The sequence below is a fragment of the Schistocerca piceifrons genome, chromosome 2 (assembly GCF_021461385.2).
Source record: "Schistocerca piceifrons isolate TAMUIC-IGC-003096 chromosome 2, iqSchPice1.1, whole genome shotgun sequence".
In the NCBI taxonomy this organism is placed as follows: Eukaryota; Metazoa; Arthropoda; class Insecta; order Orthoptera; family Acrididae; genus Schistocerca; species Schistocerca piceifrons.
Genome location: NC_060139.1, coordinates 680,478,366 through 680,494,220, shown reverse-complemented (window position 1 = coordinate 680,494,220; position 15,855 = coordinate 680,478,366). Strand labels below are relative to the sequence as shown.

The following is a 15,855-nucleotide window of genomic DNA, read 5'->3' as shown; positions in this document are numbered from 1 at the left end:
TCCCTACCACCTCCAGAATTTGAAAGAGAGTATTCCAGTCACCATTGTCAAAAGCTTTCTCTAAGTCTACAAATGCTAGAAATGTAGGTTTTCCTTTCCTTAATCTTTCTGCTAAGATAAGTCGTAGGGTCAGTATTGCCTCAAGAGTTCCAACATTTCTACGGAATCCAAACTGTTCTTTCCAGAAGTCAGCTTCTACCAGTATTTCCATTCGTCTGTAAAAAATTCGTGTTAGTATTTTGCAGCCGTAAACTGATAGTTCGGTAATTTTCACATCTGTCAATAGTTGCTTTCTTTGGGATTGGAATTATTATATTCTTCTTGAAGTCTGAGGGTATTTCGCCTGTCTCATACACCTTGCTCAACAGATGGTAGAGTTTTGTCAGGACTGGCTCTCCCAAGGCTATCAGTAGTTGTAATGGAATGTTGCCTACTCGCGGGGCCTTGTTTCGACTTAGGTCTTTCATTACTCTGAACTCTTCACGCAGTATCATATCTTTCATTTGATTTTAATCTACATCCTCTTCCATTTCCGTAATATGTCCTCAATATGACCTGTGCACAGAAGCTCACTGAAGAACACAAGCAGCAGAGACTAATGTTTGCTCAGTGGGCGGAGGATAGGGAAGAAACTCTTAACAACGTTTGGTTTTCAGACGAGGCGCATTTTCATTTAGACGGCCTGGTTAACAAACAAAATGTACGCTTTTGGGCCACTGAAAACCCACAAGTGTTTCATGAATGACAACATTACGCTCCGAGGATTACAGCGTGGGCAGCAGTTTCCAGTCACGGACTTATTGGACCCTTTTTCTTTGAAGAAACTGTGAACAGCGAGCGTTATTTGAGCATGCTTCGCAGTAGCTTCATTCCACAGCTTCTTGCTACTGCCTTGCCCTTCAACACGCAATGGTTCATGCTAGATGAAGCAAGGCCACATACTCCAAACACTGTGTTTGAATTTTTACACGAGCATTTCGACATGCGGATCATTTCACTCAAGTTATCAGGTCACTTCAATGACGGTCAAAATTGCCCCCCCCCCCCCAATAGCCCAGACCTCAATCCATGTGACATTTTTTTCTTTGGGGGTACCTAAAGGAAAAAATTTTCCCGAAACGTCCACGTGATTTACTGGAGCTCAGAAGACTTATTCTTCAAGCTTGCAGTGAAATTATGGAAGACATGTGCCGCAGGCTAATCACTAACTTCAGTGTTCGTTTGAAGGAAGTTAGGAAACGAAATGGTGGACATATTGGACATGTGCTGAGTTAGAACAAATCTCCATGGACGGCTCTTCATCGTAGTATATGTTCCTTTCAGATTGTATTGACAATAAAGTTTATATTCAAAAACAAAATGGTAACACGTTTCGTGCGCCACCCTGTTCTTTAGAATTTTGTTACGTACACTTAACCACCAAAATACTAGCCACGTTTACAAGTCTTCATGTGTGTAAACTGATGAGCTAAATTTGTCGGGATTATTACGTTTATGAACAGAGCGGAATACACAGCGTATCCGTAAAGATCCGCTATCATTAAAAAAGAAAATAACAACTTAGAAACTTTTAGAGATGGGATATCGAGGTTTGAAGTAAAACTAAGCAGCTCTTTAAAGTGTTTCTTCTGTCTCGCCAGAATTTCAATATGTGCCCCACTTGCCGCTTGCCGAACATGAAGGCGTTATTCGTTTACTGCCCATGTGCGGGTCAGTACTGCAGCGTCAACAGTCCTGACTGCTTCATTGTATTGTGTACATGCGATTCCAAAAAAAGAAGTCTATAGCGTAACTTCGGAAAGCTCAAGGGCCGTGCGGTGAAACCATCAAGACCTATTCGCCTCTCAGGAAATGTGTCATTCAGCACATCCTGCATGATGAAACCCCAACGTGGGGACGATGATGGACGGCTGCAGCTCTTCGATCTGTGATAGCAGGAACTGTACGAGGACGTTCACGTAAACAAGTCCCTTTATTGCTTTCTCTGCGCAGGAAAATGTTCCTATAGTACGTTAGGCCACACCATACTTGTATCACAGCTGTGTTCACGTGTATTGTATGGGTTTTCTGAACCCTAAATCCTAATACTGACTTACAAATTCAGAAATGTGACACGTATCTTCTTCTGAAAACAGGCATTTTTCATATAGTCTTTGTCAGCATTGTGGAGGCTAGTATGGAAGGCGCGAATGCATACCGCAGGGGTCGATGGTTTGGCTGCACTGCTGGGACCATTTGTACTTTGTACGCAGAAACGCGTAACCGCTGACGTAGCGCTTTATGGCCAGCTGATCCTGCTTCCTGGCTTCACATGATGCATGACGATTTGACTTCTAGTGGGCGCGTTCAAATGAAGCTTGCACTCTGTGAACACTTGCTTGTAACAAAGGGGCACAACGACTGAGAGTAAGGTCTTTGGCACCACCTGTCTTGTTAAAGTTTGGAATCGACGTCATTATGCTTGGTTATGCAGATACCAGACTCACATTCGTCTTAAGGAAATGTAACTCATCCACGAAGGAAGTGGCTTACAAGGCGCATGCTCGACCGAGTCTTGAGTATTGCTCATATATATGGGATCCCTTCCAGATAGGAGTGATATAAAAGATAGAGAAGATCCAACGAAGAGTGGTGCATTTCCTCACAGGATCGTTTAGCCGGCGCGAGAGCGTTACGGAGACGCTCAACGACCTCCATGGCAGACGTTACAAGAGAGGAGTTGTGCATCACACAGAGAAGTGTCGTGCAACATATTACTTCTCCCCACATACGTCTCGCGTAGTAACCACGAGGAGAAAATTCGATAAATTAGGGACAACACGGAAGATTACCGGCGACCAAAAATATCCTTTGAGAATGGGAAGAGTTACTCAAAATATAATACCATAAGACATAAAAGAATGAAAATAAGCAAAGTAGACTAATTTTCGTGTCGAACTGTCACTTACTTCAGATACTGTTCGAATAGTAAAATTAGCAGCGTTAAGTCTCTGAACAAGATCCTGAACGTGGGCTTGCCACGAAAGTTTACTATCTATCTGAACATCTAGAAATTTGAACTGTTCAGTTTCAATAATTATAAGACCATTCTGTGAAATTAAAACGTCGGATTTTGTTGAATTGTGTCTTAGAAACTGTAAAAACTATTTCTTACTGTGATTTAGCGTTAGTTTATTTTCTACAAGCCATGAACTTACGTCATAAAGTGCATTATTTGAAACAGAACCAATGTTGCACACAACATCCTTTATTACCAAACTAGTGTCATCAGGAAACAGAAACATTTTAGAATTACCTGTAATACTAGAGGGCATATCATTTAGGTAATAAGGAACAGGAGTGGCCCCAACACCCCTGGGGCACCCTGCATCTGACCGTGCCCCACTCAGAACACACGTCACAGCCATTCCCAACACTGTGAATAACGAATAAGAGGTGAACCAATTGTGAGCCACTCCCCAATTTCCATAAGGGTCCAACTTCTGGAGCAATATTTTGTAATCAGCACAATCAAATGCCCTACTTAAATAAAAGAAATTTGCCTAGCGTTCGAAACCTTTTGTTTAATCCCTCCAGTATCTCACAGAGAAAAGAGATTATAGCATTTTCTGTTATTAAGCTATTTCTAAAGCCGAACTGTATATTTGATAGTAAATTATGTGTTATAAAATTATTAAATATCCTTACATCCACAGCCTATTCAATAACTTTAGCAAGGAGTGATACCACAGAAATAGGCCTAAAATTGTCTACTTTACCCCTTTCTCACTTTTTATAAAGCGGCTTTACTACTGAGTACTTTAATCGTTCAGGAAACTGACCATTGCTAAGGGAAAAATTACAAATATGGGTATGTACAGGGCTATTATGTGCAGCACAGTACTTTAATTTCCTACTGGGCACTATACCATATCCATGAGGGTCCTTAGTCTGCAGTGATTTAATTACTGAATCAGTCTCCCCGTTGTCAGTATCACAGAGGAGTATTTCAGACGCCAGACTGGGAAAGGCATTTTCCAAGAGAGTGATATGATCTCCTGTAGAAACAAAGTTTTTATGTAATTCGCCAGCAATGCTCAGAAAATGATTGTTAACTACTGTACGTAGATCTGACTTATCAGTAACAGAAATATTTTTACTACAAACTGACTTTATATCGTCGACCTTGTGCTGCTCACCAGACACTTCTTCCACAATTAACCATATGGTTTTAATTTTATCCCGTGAATTAATTATTCTGTTTGCGTAGCACACATACTTTGCCTTCCTAATGACGTGTTTAAGCTCCTTACAGTTCTGTCTGTGACGGGTTACTGTAACTTGGTTGTGACTTCTTCTAACATTTGGATATAATTTCCACTTTGTTCTACTTGATATTCTTATCTCACTAGTCAGATACCCAAGTTGCCTTTTACTACTAGTACTCCTTTTAGAACGTTCTAATGTAAAGCAACTCTCAAAGAGCATGAGAAATGTGATAGGGCAAGTATTATATTTGTCACCTATGTTATCGGCACTTTAAACATCCTGCCACTCTTGTTCCTTAACGAGGTTTAAAAAACTCTATATTGCCGTTGGGTTAACTTTGCTATATAGTTCGTAATTATATATAACATTTGTTTGACTACAAAAGCCTTTTAGTATTGAAATTTGTGCATGATAATCTGAAAGGCAATTCACCATATAACTAACGGAATGCCCATCTAGTAATGAGGCATGAATAAAAATATTGTGTATGGCTGTGCTACTGTTCGCCTGCACCCTGGCTGGAAAGAACACAGTATGTATCAAATCGTGTGAGTTTAGGAGATCTTACAACTTCCTTTATCTTGCACAATCACATATGAAATCAATATTGAAGTCGCCACATACAAATAATTTTTGGTACTTACTATAAAGTGAACCAAGAACCCTTTGTAGCTTGAGCAGAAATGCTCTGAAGTTAGGACTTAGGGGACCTATAAACAACAAGGATTATAAGTTTAGTTTCACTAAATTCAACTGCCCCTGCACTACTGTCTACAACTCGGTGTAACGTTCGGCACCAGCTAGCAACTAAACTAGCAGCTGAACTATAAGAATGGTGCCCAGATGGGAATCGCTGAAAACAGCCTCCTGGTGGTCTTCATTCGTCGTCTTCATTGGTGGCGATGTCCACAGTGCCGCTAGCGGCACCCGCAGGAACTTTGAGGTGTCGGCTCCGGCAGTATCGATAACCTACGGTAGGGCAGGTCTCTTTTTACACCTCAGTAGTAGTCAGCCAACATTTTCTTGCCTCAAAGTTCTTTATAACACTGCTCAATATCTTGATGTAATAGATCCCCATGTTCCCTTATAATAGTCCCTAGATTCTCCACTTGCTAATATAGGTGATTGCAGACAATGTTCATCTTCATGTATACGTTTTACCGAAGCTCGCATGTCCACAACATTCCTCCCATCGCGTCTGTTTAATTGTTTTTGTTATCAACAAAGTTCTTCACAGTTTCCTTAAAATAAAACCTAACTGCCTCTTCCTTGGTGCTCAAATTCCTAACGAATTCCTTGTCACTGAGAACGTTGCTAGTTTGATGTCCGTTGAACACCCTTGTTTTGATCTTCTCGAACGACGAAGCAGGGAAAGAGGAGACTATGGCGGCAGACAATTTCCACTAAAATTCAGTGTTGCTGTCTAACTGCTGCATCAAGTCATCCATTGTGTATAGCAGTGGAAATTTTATCCTGCTAGGGCTAAGAACTAGATAATTAACAATAATTGCCATCTCTGCTTCCACATTTTTACGGATGGGTCACTCCTCCTGTGTTCAGTAATTCTGCTGATCTCCGATAGCGTGAACAAATGGTGACGTGTCTCTCTTCTTAAAGTAGGAAACTGAACATTTTTAAAAATTGTTCAAATGGCTTTAAGCACTAGCGGACTTAACAGCTGAGGTCATCGGTCCCCTAGCTCTAGAACTGCTTAAACCTAACTAACCTAAGGACATCACACACATCCATGCCGGAGGCAGGATTCGAACCTGCGACCGTAGCTGCAGCGCGATTCCGGACTGAAGCGCCTAGAACCACTCGGCCAGAGCGGCCGGCGTGAAAATTTTCGTAAAGTGACAAATGTTACATTTGTGCTCCTGATGTTTTAGCAAATTATGTTTGTGCATCACTTTTATGTCACTATGGATTGTACAAATTAAATATAGATATTTTTCTCCATAAGTGCAGCGCGTTTGTGTGTCGTGTTTCGTATGACAGAAGATGTAACTAACCCGGTTAAAAATGTTTTGCGTAAGTTTTGCATGACTTGTTTACACTCTTCCTATTTTTTAGGCCAGGAACACATTTCACCTGCTCGTAGAGTGTAGCACGCATTGCTTTACCTGGAGTGATGGATGTGTGACGCTCTGCCGTCTGTAGATCTGGTACACCATCTTGCCTGTCTTTAATTTGTTCCATATACATTCAGGCAAATGCCTATCTACGACTCAGAAAATACAATAAACGAAATATTAAAATGCGATGACACACAGAACGTGAATATTTGTGAAACAGACATGGCAATTGATGTAAGTCATTAAAGAAACACAAAGTTGATTTTTGTTAGATTTTTATTAAACTAAAAATCAATAAATTAAGTTTAAAACTTCGGTAAATGTAATAATAGGCAGTACTTTGGCACTACGGAAAAATGTTGGTCCAACAACTGGCAGTTTTGCGGCATTTAGTTTCCGAAGAGAGGTGGGACGCTGGTGAGCGGGGATCACCGACACGCGACGCAGCGGCCGTGCTCGGCTACCACCTGTGTGAGAGGCGGACGCCCGCCGAGTACTTTGGCTTGCCGGCCGCCGGCCCGCGGTACACCCTCTGCCAGGAGCCGTCGGCGTCCACGCGGGTCCTGCCGTCGCCGCTCTTCCACACGTTGCCCTGGCCCTGCACGCCCACCACCGTGCCCACTCCCTTCTCCCTGTGCACGTCCACGTCCACTCCGCCACGGTCCTCCTGGAACGAAATGACGTGCCGGTAAGCAGGTACATCAGCTTCTCCGATTTCCAAAAATTAGCTGCAGCATCTGATCCGAAACGGTGACATATTTCTTGTATATATTATTCGAATATATCAGTGGCAACAGTATGGGATGTCAATGAACACAAAATGAATCAAATGAATAAAACAACCATTCGTAAATTTTTTTATCTGTATCACCATCACCATTTTTATTTAGGCTCTGCTTAAAGAACTTACAGAATAACAGTTTGTGTGTTTTTCCACGAGCCTAGGAGGCGGCCAGCAGAAAACAAATCAATCAATATGATCGCCAACAAGTCAGCTTCTGAAATATCGCGCCATTTGTACGACGCCATCCGTTGCAAAAACACGACCTAATCTACCCGCCCTCCGAATGGATCCCCACCTGCACTAGTTCATAGACAAATATTTCATGCATCACAGCCTATACAGAAAAAAAATCACATGATAAATTAAACTAAGAAATAACCACAAAATCAAACGAACGCTGTAGCACACACACGAACTAAACGACATGTTGGAAAGAAAATACACTAACCACATCTACAGCAATAGCAAACTAGCAAAAGCGTCGTATACATCTTGTATGTAGCTTACGAAGTCATGATTCGAAGAATATATGGATGGATCGCGGTCTTTACTGAAGGCGACTTCCCTCGAACTCGCACACATATAAAAACGATTACTAAACACGTTCGTTTTAGCACACTCCGCCACTGGGTGCCGTTTGTGTGCTGTACATAGAATACGAAGAAGAACCTGCCACTCTGATAGCACTAGATAGAAACGTAAGTCCCTACAATCTTGAAGAAGTGTCGTGGGGCAAGCCCAGCGAACTTAAGATACGGCCACTAACGCATTGTAGGCATATGAAACGTGTTTACAGCTGGACCATAACTTCGCAAACACTGAACGCATGAAACTCAGCTTCCTCCGTTCACTCACGAGACTCATAAGACTGTAGACAGCGGACTACAAGTTGTTGCCGTGTTTCTGTCGGTTCAATAAAGGCTTCGGCTGCGAGAAGCTATTTCCACAGTGAGATTTATCGGAAGGAAAAGGTCACTTTCGAGTCACGTTCGACGGTTTGGGGCTATTACCAAATTGGAGCTGCTCAGGTTTGTGTAGTCGACGCGAGATCTTCAAATAAAAACTCATGAAATTCCAATAGGAGATATCACAAGAAACACACTGCGTATTTTGGAGAGCTGTTCTTTCAGTAACTTGAGATTCGAAACGTACTACGTCCTGCAACATACAATTTACAGCCTTCAGATTTCTGTGACTACACCTTGCATATTGACCACAGCGTTGAAATGAGATAAATTGTGTGTAGAGACACCGACACATGCACTCTCCGTGCAGCAGAAGCAAATATAGTAGGAAAGAGGGGGAAGGGGGAAAGCGATTCAGGTACGCTATAGGCCCTCAACCAAAAAAGTGAACAACGGCTTACCGAAATTTAAATGCAAATGAGGATTTAAAACTAACACTGCGAAAGAGCCCCGTTTTGTGTTTGTGTTTATTAATAAATTTCATTGTCACACACCACAGTCGGTTACTGGAGGGATTAAGAGTTGTTGCTACCAGAAAGAGGAAGTGTACGAAGAGTAAGGCACTCACCTTGTCCTTGGGTGAAGGGAACGCGCAGCTGAGCGCTATGGCACTGAGTACGACGAGGAGCACCGCTGCCTTCATACTGGTTCAATCTGGAACGGAAACACTTACGGTTAGGATAGGACTACATTAGCAGGTGAACGAACACTCACCAAAAAACGTCCAAAAATGATCACTCTTGCTTAAAGCTTAACATTTACATATGTTTAAATGTCCAGCCGTACTTTGCATCATGCTTAAATATCCACGTTTTAAAGAAAGGAGTATCACAGTCACTATACACTCTATACGGACACCGTTACGTAATGTGAAACTGAACACTAGATGTTGTGATAGGCTGAACCGCCAGTGTTAAAGGGGGTGGGGAGTACTCGGATATCGCCTGGGCAAAAAACCCACTATGGACATTTGAGCCCTTCTGAAGCTGCCCAAGTGGACTGTTGCTGGTGTGATTCTTAAGTAGAAAAGCAGAGAAACAGCCACAGCCACAGCAAGACCAGGAAGACGTACTGGCGGACAGGGACCGCGGAACATTGCGGAGTGCATTTGCAAAAATCGCATGAAAGCAGCAGAAGGAATTACTCGAGAGTTCCAGCGCTACCTGCAGCACAGCTAGAGAGTTAAAAAGAATTGGGTACAATGGTCGAGCAGCACATCATCTACAACATATTTACTTAGTCATTGCTGAGGGACGCTTGAGGTGACGTAAAGACAGACGCCACTGGGCAGTGGATGACTGAAAACGAGTGGAGTGATGAATCACGCTGTACCCTGTATCAGCCCGATGGAAATGTTTGGGTTTGGCGAATGCATGGAGAACGTTACTTGCCATCATGTGTAGTGCAAACAGTGAAATACAAAGGATGTGGTGTTAGAGGAGGCCGAGAGTACCGTATTGTGTTGTCAGTAGCAGTGACAGCAGTAAATGGTAAGCAGGTGCTGTTCATGGTCAACGTGTGGTCTCCTCATTAAGTTTATGAAGGATATGAAGACATTTTACAGCACTGTGTGTACTGCGTACCGTAGAGGTACAGTTCGTAGACAATGGTAGTTTGTATCAATCCGACGATACATTTCCTGTCAAAGAGCAGCATCTACGAGGCAAGGGTTTATGGACTGTAACGTTCCTGAGGCAAACCTGCTTGCCGAGAGTACCGACCTGAACAAAATGGAAGACATTTGGGATGAACTTGGACGCCGATTTCGCTCCATCCCCAGCGTCCAACATCACTTATTACTCTCTGGTTTCGGCTTTTGAGTACGAATGAACTGCGTTTCCTCCACAGGCAGAGAAACACGTAACTGAAAGTTTCTCCAGCAATGTTCAAGCCTTGTTAAAGGCGATGTATGAACACACCCCACGTTAATACCGACTAATAGGTGACCGGATACTTTTGGTCAGATAGAGCACCTTTGGTCGTGTGTAAAACTTATAAGCGCATTCTTTAGGTGGAGAGCCTTGTCCATGTGAATAAAAGAACAGCGAACAGCAGAAGGATACGAAACCATGCGAACTCGACAAAAAAATCTACATTCTGTGCTGCATAACGGACGGAAATCATAAACAGAGTGACGCGTAATAGTTACGGATTGTCCTTATTTAAAAAAAAAAAAAAACTATCTGGCAATTACATACATGAAGTTTCCTCCTTTAGTACGAGTTTGCTAGACTATCGATTGTATATCGATGGACTGAATTGAGGGAGATCTTGCTGTGATGAGAGAGTATTGCACTCGCTGTTGGACATCTTGATATGGAAACTTAGTAACACATTAAAATTGTATGCCGAACCGGGACTACAGTATGAGGTCTCATCTTTTGTGGACAATGCTATTGGCATCTGAGCTACTCAGGCGTAAGTCACGAGTCTCCTTCAACATATCAATTCTTCCGTCACATCTGTGCTTCGTTCCGCAGGCTGAACCAAGCAGATTGAAAGTTCCACTAAAGAGCGAACGATGGTCAATCATTGTTTTAATGAACCGTTTCAGGGAAACGATAGCGCAATTTATCGGTTGACCACTCACATCTCCCTTATATTTCTGTTAGTGATTCGTTCTGAATGACGTAATAAATGCCTGGAAGTTAAGGTCGCCTACCACGCAAATGACTCTTAACTTTTCCATCGTCAACAGTGTGTCACAACAATGAAATGGACACATTAGGAATAAACAAAGCAAAGACTATGTTGGAAACACAAAAATACAAGGTCGAAGAAGTGAAGGAATTCTCTTATCTGGGCTGCAAGATCAAGTAATATATCCGAAACAAGACAGCCGTCTGAGGCAGCGGAAGATTGGTTAATTTGGGGGAGGGGACGAAACAGCGAGGTCTTTCGTCCCATCGGATGAAGGAAGGATGGGGAAGGAAATCGGCCTTGTCCATTCCGGGATTTGTCTGAAGCGATACAGGAAAATCATGGAGAACCTAAATCAGGATGACCGGACGCAGGTTTGAACCATCGTCTTCACGAATGCAAGTACAGTGTACTAACCACTGTGCCACCTCGCTCAGTCAGCAGCAGAAAAACACATTTTCAATGAAATGTACGCCACGTACACACGATTTCCAGAATGTTTTTATGAAAAACTGACTGTTGGGGAACATTGTATGCAAGTAGTATGTGGCCTATGGAGGCATTCGAGAAACTGAAATTCTAAGCATCCGATATCTGTCGCAACAGAAGAATTATAGGAGTGTGTGTAATAAGCTTGTTAAGGAATGCATCGAAAATCCTATCACGAGAAGCGATTGGTCACAGAAACGCTCCCTAGGCAGTTAGGAATAGGCAATAGTAAGTAACAATAGCTGGACAAATTTGTAGGGAAAGCCCAAGTTTAAAGATGTGTAACACATTAATAAGTTGTACTAGATACAGATAGATAAAACGGTTCGAGCAGCTTGAAAAGACAGTCTGGGGTATCAAACTAGCCACAATATTGTTGACTTAAATGTTATAAAACAGCTACTATTCATAAATCGCCTCGTGTTCTTTAAACAATCTGATTTTCATGTATAAAACACTTTCAGGATCTGATTACGTCACAAATGAGACAATGTGTTAAATATTTGATGATAAACATGTAAGCAAGAAAAAGTTTAGGAAAGGTTTGAAATTGTGCTTACAGTTTTTTGAAAGTCGCTAAGTGGTCTCTCTATCAAACACTGGACGAATATATTATGGATAATTTGCACGCCGTTAATTACGCTGCCTCATGATATGTACACAGTTTCTATTGGCTTAAACCTATGTAATAATTTTAAATTTTCAAATTTGATGAAAAATTGTATGAAATATTGAAATTAAATTTTTGTTGTCCCTGGACGCCGTTACATAGGCATCCTACTACTAGGGTGATGCCTCGGGTTAGCCGTTTGGTAGTATAGATAGTGAGGATCTGCGTGTTCACAACGTCTAGTGCTATCTGAACTTACCGGAGCTCCAGTTGCTGCTGCTACTGTGTGCGCCGGGGCCGCTGCCTTGGCTGTACTGACGGTATCCTGCGCCTGGTGCCATTTATACGGGACGGCGGTAGCCCGTACTTCCCGTCGGTTCATCCCCGGCCGGTACCTCGGCGGCACCGCTATTCGAGCTGAGCCGCTCTTGCCCGGGGTCGCGTCACCGTGACGTCAGCGTGTTCCACCAGAGGCTGCGTTTCACCCGGCGCGCTGACAGGTCTGACTCAAAGAACGAACGACCTTGGCCTCGCCGGCTCTCCGAAAAACTGGTGATAACTAGGGGGGGGGGGGGGGAGAGGGGGATTACTATCTTATTAACTCCGCTAGTTTCCGGGACCGTATAACATCAAAAAGCCCAAAGCCCACGCTGTTGTTCCGAGAATGGCTTGTGAAAGGAAGATGATGGGTTTCTATGTGTTTTTTACAGCTATCTACGCAGATGAACTACCCTTATGAGAGAATTCTACAAGATCTCCAGGAATTCTAACCTACCCACGCATAGCGACCTGCCTAAGAGACTGAAATCACGCCACCCAACTCTGTGCGATGCTGCTGACATGGTTGCTAAGGATTTCAAACCTCTTGAAGAATGGAAAGGTCGGTGGGAAGCAGTGACAGATGTGCGCCTGCGTAACATCTTCTCAGGTGCTAAACTTCCAAGTGGATTCGACCTACCACACAAGACCTGGACTACACTCAACAGAATCCGTACCGGCCATGGTCGATGCAGGGATGCTCCCTTTAAGTTGAAGAAGCTGCCTAATCCAGCCTGTGACTGCGGGGCTCCATACCAGACTGTTCACCACATTGCCAGCGAATGCAGGATTCGAGCCTATCACAGTGCTGAAGGTTACTTCCTGCTAGCAACTCCAGATGCAGTGAGCTGGATTGAGGGACTGGATATTCAGATGTAAAGACAAACTTAAGTTTCTTGTGTGTCAATATGTACATATGTATATGTAATTTAATTTTATGATGTGTCTGTATTAGCCATACGCTAAATAAATTAATAATGGCTATCGTTGACGTCACTTGCTTCCAGTATTTTGACTTCCGAACAAAAAGTTGCTTGCATAGGTTCATCACATCTGAACAAAAAATGGCATAACATGTTCCCGATTAGTTGTAGACAAGTAATGGTTCAAATGGCTCTGAGCACTATGGGACTTAACATATTAGGTCATCAGTCCCCTAGAACTTAGAACTACTTAAATCTAACTAACCTAAGGACACCACACACATCCATGTCCGAGGCAGGATTCGAACCTGCGACCGTAGAGCCTAGAACCGCACGACCACCGCGGCCGGTTGTAGACAGTTAATAACTATATCTTTAATTTTATTTGCAATGGATTTAATCCGAAACTTTATAATTGCAGTAGTTAAAATTAGTAATGAATAGTCTGTTTAAACTAAATTTCTTTTTACTATTGCTGCTTTGTAGTGGCAAAGCTTATCATCAAATACTCATACTTTCTAATCTATATATTTTAATGTTTTAGCAGTTAATCTAAACCAAAAAAACAATTTTAGGTCACCTTCACTGATATTATGAGACAGGAGAGGGAAGAAACACGGCTGTATATCGAAAGCGTCCGTTTTGTTGCCGCTTAGGTTAAATACTGGCACCCTAAAATACATAACTCTAGATGAATGACCCTCTTGTACTGCGTTTTGACGCTCGAAACCGAAAACAACACACCTAACTGTATTTCAAAGTGGCGGACTGAGGTTTCATCTATTTTGGACATTTCTGAATGCCGTTAACTGTGATTACAATTAAATCTACAGACAAACAACTACGAAAAGTCGCTGATGAAACCCACATCTCTAAGAAGCGGAAGCCGAGTCATAACACAAGGGGTAAAGTTTGGAAGTGTAAATTTTAAGCTTATAACATTTTGTAAGACTGCTGCTGGTATCGTCAATGAAATAATGTGGTGACGACAAAAACAACCATTGTGTTTAGTGGCGAACAGAGACTCAGAACCCTGAAATAGTGCGATATAAGTAACTTTGAAAGAGCTGGATGTGTGAGAACTTCAGCAACACTTGACTAACGCTAGCAGTTTTGTTCAGTACATGTAACAGGGGAATGGGGACGTCATACGAAACTTCCGGTCCATTTACGACACACAGTCACATCGTACATCTCTTCTCTAAGCAATTCTTTGCAGATAAGTAGAAATACTATTCTTTTTCTCGAACACTCTATTTACATTTGTGAAATCACGTGAACAGGTAAGTGACCTACCCATCAAGCCACGCCTCCTAATCTATGATGTCATTGTTTCCTCACAAGCCATGTCCATTTATCGGTAACGTCATTAACGTGGCGGATAGCGGGAACTATTTTTACACTGGTGGGAGAGCCCACCATGTTCACACACACACACATACATATATATATATATATATATATATATATATATATATATATATATATATATATATATATATATAGAGAGAGAGAGAGAGAGAGAGAGAGAGAGAGAGAGATAGAGAGAGAGAACTTAAGATTATCCGAACATTGTGTATATTTATTTGCACCATATTTAAAAGTATTTATCTAAATAAAGGGCATTTATCTACATAAGGGGCGTAACTTGTAGTATTCCAAGGTACTTTACTAGCTGCACGCATGAGCACCCTCTCCTTCAGCATGACAATGCCAGACTACACACGGGTGCTGAGACGTATTTAACAATTCGACACCTTCGGTTCACTGTTACTCATCATCCTCCATACCGTTCTTACTCGGTCCCAACCGAGTTTCATCTGTTTGCAAAACTTCAAGAACACATTCGAAGATATTAGTTTGATAGTAACAAAGCTGTGCAAAGAAGTCAAACATCCCAAAGTGACGGTATCTACAAACTGGTCTCTTATTGAGAGAAATGTGTTCGTCGCCAGTGTCATTCTGCTGAGAAAGAACAACAGTTTAGAATTTTAATAACGCTTGTTTTATTTAAAGCATTAAATGTTTTCACAAAAAAAATCTGAGGCATTCCTTCTGAGCACGCCACCATATTTGTCAGAAAATTACATAAAGCCGCACCTCCTTACATACCAAATTCAAACGAAGCCTCGAATTAGTTATTTCACATCTAAATTGTTCTTTGACGATTACCTGGTGTCACAAGGTAGGCAGGCAAGCAGCCAGACATCAGTAAGACCGAACTCACTGACTGGGCGTTTTGCTTGTACATACAGTTCTTTTCTTACTGTGGCATCCAAAAGGCGTAATACGACAAGAACGTCGCACTGCAAAACACACATGGTCATTACTTTTGAGGTAATTTACGACTTAAAGTTCGATTGTAGATGAAAGTAAGCAATGTTTTCTCACCTCAAAAACTCGTCTCTCATTGCTCACTCCATACTCTTACTTTTCTACATATTTCTGACGTTGAACTTAGCACGGAAAAGTACAGACTAGAGTTGACTACGAAATTCTCACTGAATGGAGTTTTTCTGTCACGTGCTAATGCATTAGTTCTTTATGGAGCAGCATCAAACACAGATAGTTAGTTAGTCACATGTTCCATATGAGTTGTACAGGAGAAATGATTTTAAGTTAGACCTAAAAACTTTTTTGCTAGCTGTCATACATTTTACGTTATTGTGCAAATGTTCAAAATTGTTTGCTTTCCGAGCCAATTTGAGCTTTACCAGTGGGTAATAAAGGTGATTTCTCCCTCTAGTGTTGCAGATATGGACATCACTGTTTTTCTTAAATTATGACTTACTATTTATAACGA

At 41.9% G+C, this 15,855-nt stretch overlaps 1 protein-coding gene across 1 annotated transcript; it reads right to left on the bottom strand.

The window, feature by feature from the left end:
- Window positions 1-6,581: 6,581 nt before the first annotated feature.
- On the bottom strand, window positions 6,582-12,109 carry LOC124777456. The gene is made up of 3 exons (XM_047252873.1): window positions 12,071-12,109; window positions 8,641-8,726; window positions 6,582-6,990 (listed from the first exon to the last, which is right to left on the bottom strand). Exons 2-3 carry the CDS (start codon window positions 8,713-8,715, stop codon window positions 6,784-6,786), a joined length of 282 nt encoding a protein of 93 aa, XP_047108829.1. The 5' UTR covers window positions 8,716-8,726; window positions 12,071-12,109; the 3' UTR covers window positions 6,582-6,783.
- Between the last annotated feature and the right edge of the window lie 3,746 nt (window positions 12,110-15,855).